At 39.8% G+C, this 12,068-nt stretch overlaps 2 protein-coding genes across 2 annotated transcripts in view; both read right to left on the minus strand.

Annotated features, from left to right (window-relative positions):
- Nucleotides 1-11,757, minus strand: part of LOC136267720 (GATOR2 complex protein WDR24-like) — a 19,531-nt gene extending 7,774 nt beyond the window's left edge. The window contains exons 1-17 of the mRNA XM_066062871.1: nt 11,477-11,757; nt 11,298-11,381; nt 10,999-11,244; nt 10,832-10,954; nt 10,689-10,769; nt 10,534-10,643; nt 8,526-8,588; nt 8,409-8,474; nt 8,219-8,353; nt 7,952-8,064; nt 7,747-7,844; nt 7,594-7,694; nt 7,034-7,131; nt 3,938-4,079; nt 3,644-3,736; nt 1,897-2,040; nt 868-970 (exon numbers count right to left, since the gene is read on the minus strand). Of these exons, the coding sequence (XP_065918943.1) occupies nt 868-970; nt 1,897-2,040; nt 3,644-3,736; nt 3,938-4,079; nt 7,034-7,131; nt 7,594-7,694; nt 7,747-7,844; nt 7,952-8,064; nt 8,219-8,353; nt 8,409-8,474; nt 8,526-8,588; nt 10,534-10,643; nt 10,689-10,769; nt 10,832-10,954; nt 10,999-11,095 (1,567 nt within the window). The 5' untranslated portion in view covers nt 11,096-11,244; nt 11,298-11,381; nt 11,477-11,757. The remainder of the gene's footprint in view (nt 1-867; nt 971-1,896; nt 2,041-3,643; nt 3,737-3,937; nt 4,080-7,033; nt 7,132-7,593; nt 7,695-7,746; nt 7,845-7,951; nt 8,065-8,218; nt 8,354-8,408; nt 8,475-8,525; nt 8,589-10,533; nt 10,644-10,688; nt 10,770-10,831; nt 10,955-10,998; nt 11,245-11,297; nt 11,382-11,476) is intronic.
- LOC136267700 (serine/arginine-rich splicing factor 3-like) lies at nt 11,184-12,062 on the minus strand. The gene is made up of 3 exons (XM_066062848.1): nt 11,764-12,062; nt 11,298-11,381; nt 11,184-11,244 (listed from the first exon to the last, which is right to left on the minus strand). Exons 1-3 carry the CDS (start codon nt 12,060-12,062, stop codon nt 11,184-11,186), a joined length of 444 nt encoding a protein of 147 aa, XP_065918920.1.
- Between the last annotated feature and the right edge of the window lie 6 nt (nt 12,063-12,068).

Here is a 12,068-nt window from a genome sequence, read left to right on the forward strand (position 1 = left end):
ACACACAACACACATACTACACACACAACACACATACTACACACACAACACACATACTACACACACAACACACATACTACACACACACACACACACACACACACACACACACACACACACACACACACACACACACACACACACACACACACACACACAACACACATACTACACACAACACACATACTACACACAACACATACACACTACACGCACCACACTACACACACAACACACACATACTGCACACATCACACACACACACCACACACACACACACACACACACACACACACACACACACACACACACACACACACACACACACACACACACACACACACACACACATACTACACACATCACACACACTACACACACACACGCACGCACACACACACATACCACACACACACATACACTACACACACTACACACACACACACACACAAACTACACACAATACATACACACTACACGCACCACACTACACACACACACACAACACACACATACTACACACATCACACACACACTACACACACACACACACACACACACACACACACACACACACACACACACATACTACACACATCACACACACTACACACACACACGCACGCACACACACACATACCACACACACACATACACTACACACACTACACACACACACACACAAACACACATACTACACACAATACATACACACTACACGCACCACACTACACGCACCACACTACACACACACACAACACACACATACTACACACATCACACACACTACACACACACACGCACGCACACACACACATACCACACACACACATACCACACACACACATACACTACACACACACACACCTGCAGACAACACAGTTTCTTTAGCAGTTGATGGCCTGGTTGTGTCCCCTGCTCCATCCTTCGATGGTTGGATGTTATCAGACTCAACACTGTTAGCTGAAAACTGAACAAGAAAGAAAAAATTCCAATAACAATTGGGAACAATTTTAAAATCCAAATCACGGGCTTAACTAATGATATAAAATCCTTAGCTGCCATCAAGTGAGGAACTCAGTAACTCAGGTCACTGATAACACAATTGATATTCTTTGAATGGTTTTCATCTCTCCTGTATTAGAATGTCTGACTGCTATATTAGAGTACTTGACTGATCCCACACCTAACACCCTAGGATCACACCAGTGTCAGGGGCAAATCTAGTTACTAAGGCAGGGGGAATACTGGTAGAAGTGACTGCACAGTGTGAAGTAACAACATGCACAAACATGTCAGTGTAAAAGTATGACAAGAATTTCTTGTTAGGGTGGGAATGGAATCAGAAACTCTATATATAGTGGAACCTCAGTTATCCGAACCCCTTGGGACCAGAGGTGGTCCTTAAGTCTGAAAAGTCTGTATCTCTGAAACTGTGTATAAATAACATTAAAATAACACAATGAAAATTTTTAAAAATATCAGTATTTTCAACTACCCTAATAGAACAGTCACTACTGTAATAGAGCAGTCATTTCCGTAATTCGGTTAACCGAGAATCCGGATAAGTGGGATCCAGATAGTTGAGGTTCCAAGGTGTAATTGTTTGATAAAATGTTTATAATATTAAACTGCTCTTAGTTGTTTTATTAGAGTTGCTCAATCTCTAACGTTCTAACCCACCTAGTTCCCCTTACTATGGCTATAATGGGTAGCAATTCCATGGACTGATTTGGACATATTGTACACAGATATAAACTGCATCAAAAACGCTTAAATTTTGTCTATCTATGTATAAGTTCTGAAGGTAGGGGGCATTAGCCAGTGCCCCACCCTAAATCTGTCCCTGAGTGATACATGACCAAATTCCACCAAGTTATCCTAAATAATGCTTACCACTCTAGAAGATAGCTGAGATTGAAGGCCGGACTGAGGAGGCAGAAAGCCAAGGTGTTGGAAGTCAGTGTGATTATCACAATATAAACGACTCAGTATTCTCCAGGTCTGAGCCACGCCCCTCTTGCCAAGTCCCTCTGCAACCTGTAACCATGACATCACATCACTATAGAATACATAAAAATTAGATAGGGATGTTTTGGCTAATATGTATAAGTGATAAAGGAAAGAAACTGATACTAGTAAGAACATTATTTTGACTACTGTATAGCTGGAAACTCTCAAGGGACGAAACTTTCACGAATTTAGCGAGTAATGGTAGCTTCGTGAAAATATAATCGTGAAATGTTTCAGGCTTACACACATAGCTATTACCAGTCTCCAGACTTTCGTGAATTTAAAAACTCGAAAATCAGATTTTAACACAGTTTTGCAAAAGTTTCATCCCTTGAAAATTTCCCACTAACTGGCATAAAACTATGACCACAAGATAGACAATAATACAGAATTTGTGAATTGTACCTACTCAAGTAAATTAAAAAATAGACCGAAATAGGACATAACTATATGATGTCACTGGACATCATGTGATAAAGCACCCTTAACAGGTACTCATTGTATCAATGTAGGATTTGTTGCTAATGTACAGTAAGTTAAAGCATTCTAGTAAGACATTTAGTTGAAAAACTGGTAAAGAGGATGGTTTTGCCTGTGCCTAAGCCTGGTGTATAAATTGGCACAGCAACCTTATAGTATAGTTATAGTATAGCGGCACAACCAAAAAATCGTGCACTTTTTCATAAAGCCATGAAACTTTCCACATTAATAGTACTCCTCAATACATGTATTTTTAGATATAGTGCCATAGCTGATTTGACCTTTGGTGACCTTTATAGCCATTTTTGTACAGAAAATTGATCATTTTTGTCTTTAACTCCCTGAGGCAGTAATTAACTTGTTAAAACATGGTACCAAACAAAAGATCTTGCTGATAGTAACAACTTGGTTTTTATTTGAAGTCAATAGGTGATTTCATTACAAAGTTATGATCATTTTTATTAGCTACAAAATTTGATATATTTACCTGCCCTTGAGGTGTGAATTACCTGTGGGCAGATAATTATGCATAAATAATATTATATATTTATCAAATTTTGAAGCTAATAAAAATGATCATAACTTTGTAATGAAATCACCTATTGACTTCAAATAAAAACCAAGTTGTTTCTATCAGCAAGATCTTTTGTTTGGTACCATGTTTTAACAAGTTAATTACTGCCTCAGGGAGTTAAAGACAAAAATGATCAATTTTTTGTACAAAAATGGCCATAAAGGTCACCAAAGGTCACCAAAGGTCAAATCAGCCATGGCACTATATCTAAAAATACATGTATTGAGGAGTACTATTAATGTGGAAAGTTTCATGGTCTTATGAAAAAGTGCACAATATTGCCAATTTTGGGGGCTACGCCGCTATACTATTACTGTTGAAGCTTCAGAGCTCAAACTCCCAACACAATACCATATTTGTTCAATTACAAAACTGAACTGCATGCTTGTTTCTAGTAGAATTAAGACTCAAATTCAACACCTCCATAATAACCATCCAATCTACAATACATCCAGTGAGTTTCAGTGCGACTAAATTTTTGTCACTTCAAGAACACGTAATTCACAAATTCCTGGCCATCAATTTTTCCCAAGTCAAAAACTTTTATTACACATGTCCACTTCAATTAATGCTCACCTTGTAATTGTGTTCACAGATTTCATGTAACGAGACACCTTGGAGCTTGTATGATGTAGCCATAGTAACAAAACAGTCTCTTTTAGGTGTTTTCTATAAAGGATTGATGATTTACATTACAGTGGAACCTAACTAGCTCTCTTAAAGGACTCTGAATTAAGAACATAATTATGGTACACGTACAAGGACAAAGAGAGGTCCCAACAAGCCTAGCTCAATACATATGCATTTGATGTCTGTGTTATATAAATGTCTGGGTTGCAAAGTTCTGTTATAGAAAAGATGTCAACAAACCTTTGAGTACTGAATGTACTCCCTGAGGGTGGAGTTCACATCAAGGAATGCTGGTTGTGAAGCTGTCAAAGGATCAATGTCTTCTGTTTGCTTGCGAAAAGTAAATGGTCTCCAGCTCCCAGCAGCATATTGGCCATGGTTGCTAAGGGGAAAAGGAACATCAGAAACTGACCATGACACAGACAACAGATATACCTGTACTAGAGTATTATTATCACAAATCAAGGTATGACATGCAAATAGCTGTATCAGCTCTACATAAGTGATGAACTGAAGTGGAATGGAAACCATGTGCTGTGTAGGCTGGGTCACATGATCTAAGAAGACCTCACACAACTGCTGCTGTGACTGACAGGAGGGGCTCTTTCATGGTTCATGCAGCAACTGACTAGGACATTGGAAGACGAAAGCTTGACAAAGCTTCAGGACTGCAGAAGTTAATGTGCCCAACCCCTTCACTCAAGCAAAGAGTATACTGGACTCCTCTCTAGATTAAGTATACTGCACACTCATTACTGCAAGTCCTGTTCAGAACTAGCCTGAGTATATAGTAGCATAGGGGATCAGGGAGAGTAAAGACACACACACACTATATCACTATTAAAAAGAATTAGAGAGAGCAGGTATATTATCCCACTTGCCAACGTACAATAACTACTCTTTACTCATCACATGCAGGAAACTCAAAAGCAATATGATCATAAACAGGACATCCATGCACATAACCAAACAGAATGAACATCATAGTACGTTTCTCACAAGCATCCACTGCATGGCTGAAAATATCTTAGGGATGAGCATAAACAAAAGAGTAGCATTCTGCTGACAAACACTGTTAACTAGATACTGTTATCTTTTGAGCGGACAAGACCACATGATACACCTCTTCCATGTCCCTGGACTCATACACTTGGCTGATAAGTAGACCAGCTCTTGATAAATACAATACAACGAGTACACAGTGATAGTACAGAAGTCCTCCGTCATGACTTCTTCATGTAGCAAATATTCTTTCCTTATGGTCCACCATACTCTGAGCAAGTACAAAATACGTAGCTGCACTTGTGGCCTCTGGCAATTATCCTGGTTCCATTTAAAATAGACTGGTGTACCAGAGAGGCAGAGACTGCCAAATCTATAGCTAGTGGCACTGAGATTTTTATGGGTAGACACTCCCATAGCTACCCTGTACCAACTCCCAATCATAGACAAGTCATTGGCAGCCCCCCAGATCTTGAGCAGGATATAGCACTAGGTAATGAAGGACAGCAAGGACAGCTGCTTCTTCCTTTGATGTAGCAGGGGCTGACAGCAAAATGCCATGAATCTAGAGAATATGCTTTCAACCATCTGGAAAGGTCTGTTATAGCTCTATGGGCTTTCGGGAAGTTTTGGCAGAACGATCCATTTGTACAAGGTGGCCATCTACAACTGAAGAATCATACCAATAAGGGAAAGCTCCTCCTGGCAACTGAGCCAAGCCAATAAATTCCCATCTTTTGGTCTTCTCAACCGTTGAAGGAATGCTGAAGCTGTGGAAGGCTCAAGGTGGGGATGGGGGGGGGGGGGGGGTCCCCCTAGGCAGTGCAAACAATGTCCACTGACAGAAGGTTTGGGTTAAACAGCAAAATTAATGGTAGCCCAGCAGCACAATTCTCAGGGTAGACCATAACTCCATGGCAGGTAAAGTGTGTTGCACTAGTTGGAAAAGCAATAAAAAAAAAAGCAGCTCATCCTCGATGTTTGCTGCTCCACCAGTAGTTTACCACTAAACAAAATGGCTTCAATGAAATCAGGAGTGATTTTGAATGCCAATCAACATGATAGAGCTGCTCTAAAGCCATATAACACATTAAATGTTGTGAAGCTAAACAGATGGCTATACAGATAGGGTGCCATGAAGTGCTAACAAGCTGATGATAAAAACATTAGTTGCACCATTTATTAGTACTACAACTACAGTCAACAAGGGTAGACATGATATGCCATTGATTCTATAAAGAAATTGTCCAAAGAATATCTCCAGCGTGTGTATTTTACAATTACATGAGCAATGGACTAAAACAACTACACCCCATAACAACTATTAGAACAGACGACTTATTAGTACATATTGAACATAATGACTGTTATGGCTACTTTTTCCCAAACACAAGATCCAAACAAGACACAAATGCTATGGAAGGGTTTGTGTGACATGATGCTGTGAGCTTTGCTATCTGTACTGATGAAGACAGAAACCAGGCACTTGAGAAGATCATAGCTTATGACAACAATTCATGGTATAACATGTTTTTGCAATTTTCATTGTGTTCCACTGTAGTCAAGTGGACATACGGGAAAAAAATTGCGTGAGCAGTAACGAAATGCAGATATTTATTTAGGAGCTGGCTGCTTAATCTATCAAGTGATTATGAGGGCAAGTACCAACCCAGCACAGCATTGCTGAATTGAATGTCCAGTGGAAGGTAGTAGATGATCTACAGGGTCTTGATAAGTGTTTAAACTTTGAGCCAATGAGGACTTAGAGAACTGACACAGAGAAACTATCTTGTTACTTTGTAGGCAAGTATCCCCAGTGAAAAAAATTTGGTTCGAATCTGGAGGGAAACTTCACTGGAAAAATTGTTTAAGGGAACATGGAGCTATACATGTATGAAAATTGAATCATTTCACCTGTACACATGACCTGTACCAGATAGACACTACTAGTACACTACAACATGTGATGTTCAGTTGTAATTTGTAAGCATCAGAAATTTCTTTGCAGTAGTTATCTGATGTTATTGTTCTATTAGAGTAGTTGTTAAAACAATTAATTTCACACACGCACGCACGCACGCACACACACAAACCAGTGCTAGAAATAGCATAACAGTCAGCCATTTTCCAACAAACTATGACTACCAAAATATTTTCAGTAGCACAATTTAGAGTATATTTTAATGGGGTCCCAATATTGTAGTCTGAAGTACAAAATTCATATCCCAACACTATGGGTGATTCCCCCAGGGTTACACTACTGAGTCAGAGTCCATGGACTAGAGACACAAACCCCATACGGGAGACAGGATGATGCTTACAGTGTCAACTTACTTCGACGATGTTAGTGAGTTGTGTGATCGGTGTGTAACATAGTCCCCACAGGCGTGTGCAACATTGTCATCACTGCTAATTGACAACCCAACTGGTGTCTATGGGAACAACAAGACAAGAATGAACAGTGGATATAAGCTAATTAGAACGTATAACCACTGATGTAGTTTAAATGTTTGAAGCAACGCGGTTTATGAACATAAAAAAATGAGAGGTTTAGTACAGGTAAGCATGGAGACAGACCTACATTCGGCCTACAACACTTCTATGCCAGCAGCTACGTTGTGTTTTCAAGTGCTTTTGTATCTTGATCATCCTTGGCCAAGGTGAGAGTCAAAAGCCTAACAAGAAATTTCTTTGCCTTAGAAGTAGTACAAGCACCATTGGTAAAGTAAATACCACAATCAATATGTATATATCTAGAATTATAACGTGAACTTTATACACAAATGTTAAGAGTGTTTAGTAGGCGTTAAGTTAGTAGTTACAAACTTATTATTGGAGTTTGACTGATCAGAGTACAGGATAGTACCTCCTTATGGTAGCCTTGCCCCACTTACTGCCTTTTCTGCTGGTTTAATAGTATCTTGAATTCCTTCATAGATAAGTTTACCATCCTTGGAACATGACAATATGTTTGTGTCATTTAACCAAGCGAAAGCTGTTGAGAATACATGTGGGTGTGTTGGAGGTGTATTGTGGGCGTGACTCACCTGTGACATCATCCGAGTGTGACATGAAGGAAGCTAAAGGAATGTAGGACCTTCGGATATCCCAAACTGCCACCATGTTGTCGAGAATTTGAGAACAGCTGAAACAATTGAGTATACAACAGTTGATCACTAAACGTATGTGCATGTACATACATGCACACAACACAGACAGACAGACAGACAGACAGACATACACATGGCAAACCTAGCAATATGGTATTTGTGTGAAGGTCTCCACTTCACCCTAGCAACTGAGGACATACCATATATTGAATGTACCTCCCTAGGCCTTGACACATTAGCTTGTAGCTCCAGTATCTGTCAGTACAACACACATGTAGTAATACTCATACAATCAACTAACAAAAACCCTTTTCCACTATATTATGTACATTATCAGGTGGCCAGGTAACTTTGTATACACAAAAGACACATTTAAGATTAGACAGCTAGGTGACCTTGAAACACTCACTTTAATACTCTTGTCTCTACCAGCTGAAGCAAGCCAGTGAGTGTCAGCATCAGGATGCCAACTACATGAGTACGCAGGTCCACTGTGTACTTGAATACTCTTGAGAGCTGAGTCTGGGTATCGCCTGTCCCAAATCTACAAAAAAGATCGGTACAACACTTATAGCTAGTGCTATAGTATGCTAACACACCTGTACTGTTCCGTTGTCGTAGGATACAGCAAACTGCATGTCACGAGGATATGGATGAGGACATATCTACACACACACACACTACACTATACAACACATCAACAATACTGTACTAACCTTAACATCTCTTACACTGTCCACTCCATTGAATCTCTGTACCGGTTGTTTAGTACGAATATCCTAACCAACAACAGTCAGCACAGGTGTATGCAACTATAGTATACCAGTTATACACTTGATTGAACTGTAAAAGTTTTTGTACTTGTTTTACTTTTAACAATATAATTATGACTGGTGAACTTGCACGTATTGGATTAAAAAAAGGCAGACTTTATGTTTTGGTCTGAATGTGCACCCCAATTGTCAAAAGTTATGCTGGTTTCAGCTGTGTTCAGCCTGCTACACAGCATTACAAAATGAAGAACAGAATGGGAAGTTAAAGTACCTTTGCAAATCAATTCAGTCACTACAGAAAATATCATGTTGGGAAGCCATCATGTGCTACCATGAATCGACACCTTACACTGTCAGCAAAAGATATGGGCGACAAAGGAGGACAAAGCATTGTACATACTGCGGTATGCCAAAAGGCACTTATTGGGCTGAAGCAACATCTAACAGTGCAAGTCTGTAGTCTTAGATATTATTGAGTTACAATTGTCTGAAGGTATCAGGCAGTTAGTTTGTCAGTAGAATATTCCACTGAATATTTTGGGTCATATGCTGAAGGCACTTTAGGGCTTGAGATACTGTCAAGGTGTCATTTAGGTAATGATAATATGTATAATATATTTTATGGGAAAGTGCAAACCTCCATAATCCCTAATATACTGTACCACACTACCATACCTATGTACGGAAAATACAGCACAAGGGGGCGTGTTGAGAGGCTAATACAGCATGAGGTGAAGCCGAGTGCTGTATTTGCCTCGAGACACCCCCGGAGTGCTGTATTTTTCATACACACAGGTATAGGTGGTGCTTTAAGTGTTATATTGCACTTCCTGGCTCGGAGCGATTTTCTCTAGTACTCACACTCCTTAAATGAATACTCACCGAGTATTAGTATTTGTTTCAGCCCTAATTTTTGGTGATCATGATATCAGTAAGTGTTTATATAATCTACTTCTAGTCGTAGAACACACTAATAGGATTAGTTTGGCTAGTTTTAGCAATTTGCAATGTTATGCACATGATCAATCGTGCCGTCTTAGTAGAGTTGTGTTTAAATAGCTTCGTGATCAGACAATCAGTAAGTGTTTATACAATCTATTTCTAGCTGTAAAATGAACTGATAGGATTAGTTTGGCTGGTTTTAGTGATTTACAGTGTTACGCATGTAGGCCTATAGCTAGGGTCATTTTCGTAACATTCCTTAAATAAATTCTCCACATAACTGTACTGTATTTACAAAAGTGTGCTGTATTTGCCAAATTAAGCACACAACTGTTCTGAAGTAGTTACAGTACTGTATGGACAGTACGGTAAGCAGCACCACTTTGACCCTCCCACGCAAAGTACAATATAATGGTACAGGAAAGCCAGTTACAATATTAGCTCACAGGCTAACTTGGTCACTGGTCAAGCCATGTAGGGCAAGCATAGCAAAATTGAAGGAACTGGCACAGCTCTACTGATCAAGAATGATAAAGCTTCGTCAACATTTATTTCAATTTCGTGAAGTGGTTCAAATCACCACACCAATTCATGAAGCTAACTTTATACATTATAAACACAACGCATACAGATTATGATAAGGCCACTCCACTCTGTTTCCCATCCACCGCCCACATCTAGTTACTGTCAGCTCTAAATATTCCATTATTTTCTGGTTATTCTTGTATACCGAGTAAAGCCATCATGAAACAGTGTCAGCCGTGCTATCAGGCTAGCCCGAACTTCATGTTTGTGTTATTTTTGACTTAAAAATGAAGGAACAAGCTTAAGCACGCTTTTATGCAGCTTTTTTATGATTGTGCCAGGCAAATGATGGCTTAAAAAGCTGCCAATCTTATAACGAAATAATGGAAATAGACTGCTCGCCTGCCTGCACGTAAATATGTCCTAGCAACATCATGTGAGTTTTTATAGTCTACACTTTATTCACACACAGAGTAACACTTACAATCGTTTGCATTGTACAATCTTGGGAGCCACTTATGAGCAAGTGAAACTCTCGAAGATGCCAACAGATTTTATTAACAGCTCTCTGGTGTATATCCTTGAATACATGCTCTGTAAGTCAGTCAGTCAACACATCACACACACAACAAACATTACCAATCTTATTCTTAGCTGCCCTGCTGTGTAGATTCCACAACACTATGCTGCCATTATTGGGAGCACTGGCTAATAAATGGTCTACAAATTTAAGTGCACAGCCATAGAATTATTACGATATAGCTGACAAAAGCACGTATTACCTTCCTTAGGGTTCCAATGCACGTCCTGGCAGCCGTAATTTAAGTTGAGAGATTTTATCGGGAGATCTCTGAGGTCCATATGTACGGAGAGTTGGTCGGACGAAAGATTGACGATCTTAAAAACTGAAAAACCAACTAGCCACCTAACTCAATATAAAACCTCCTACCTTTTCTGCCAGCCACTGCGGCCATGGTAGCTTCACGATTTGGCCGCTCATTTGTACCCAACGTACTACAAGACTGCTCTAAACTTAACATCGGCATCTTGCACTTTATTTAGAATATAAACTGAGACCCAGATGTTTAGAATACATTATGCATAAATGGACAATGATATGTTCATGTGTAAAGTTCAATAACGCGGGCTCCTTCGGGGACTTCTACGAGGACTACGATCTCTTCTTCTTGGGCTCCTGTGTGTAATATTATAAAATGTCAGAGGGCATCATATTCCATCAAGTCTTACCGGTCTTTCCTGGGGCTGTAGCTTTGACTACGACTCCTACTCCTACTGTGGCTCTTGCTCCTACTACGACTCCTTGAATAAGACCTAGACAAATTAAACAAACCTTGACATTACTACAATAGCCCAAGACATGAATAAACTGTAGAAGCAACTGACGTACAATCCTGTACCAAACTTACTGATGCTATAACATGGTGTGATGGTAGCTAGAAGAGAAAATAAGCGTAGCTGAAGGTTGAGTGTTTTAGGTGCGAAGCAGTTTAAGCAGAGTAGACTGCTTGTTGTTGACTGGGCTGGGCGTTTAGTTGGGTGGTAGTTGAGTAGTTATAAGCGAAGAAGCGTAGTGTAGTGAAGGGTGTTAAATGTTGTAGTAGGTTTTAGTCCCTGTAGATATTCAGTTTTAAACACATTCAAATAAACAAATCCCATACCATACAAAATCACTTACAAAAAGATTTTACATTACCTTCTACGGCGCCTTCCATCACCGCGGCTATAGCGCCCTCCACCACCGCCTCTCATTCCAGGTTTACTACTGCTTCTTGCCAATTCAACTCTAATCCTCACTCCACACACATGGCGCCCGTCCATCGCATGTACAGCGTCTTCGGCATCACGCGGATCTTCGAATTCAATGAATGCGAACCCTGGAGGATTTCTCGCGACCCAAACTGACTTCAAAGCTCCATAGGCTTCAAATTCTCTCTCCAGTTCTTGTTTAGAACCTCCCGAACCAAGATCACCAACATAGACTTTACTCGACATGTTGTG

The sequence above is a fragment of the Dysidea avara genome, chromosome 9 (genome assembly GCF_963678975.1).
Source record: "Dysidea avara chromosome 9, odDysAvar1.4, whole genome shotgun sequence".
Lineage (NCBI taxonomy): Eukaryota > Metazoa > Porifera > Demospongiae > Dictyoceratida > Dysideidae > Dysidea > Dysidea avara.

Excerpts from the sequence above, each read along its gene's own strand:
- LOC136267700 (XM_066062848.1), bottom strand. The coding sequence starts at position 12,062 with ATGTCGAGTAAAGTCTATGTTGGTGATCTTGGTTCGGGAGGTTCTAAA. Across the intron at positions 11,382-11,763 it reads GATGGAAGGCGCCGTAGAAG|GTCTTATTCAAGGAGTCGTA; the intron begins GTAATGTAAAAT and ends TAATTTGTCTAG. Across the intron at positions 11,245-11,297 it reads TACAGCCCCAGGAAAGACCG|GAGCCCAAGAAGAAGAGATC; the intron begins GTAAGACTTGAT and ends TATTACACACAG.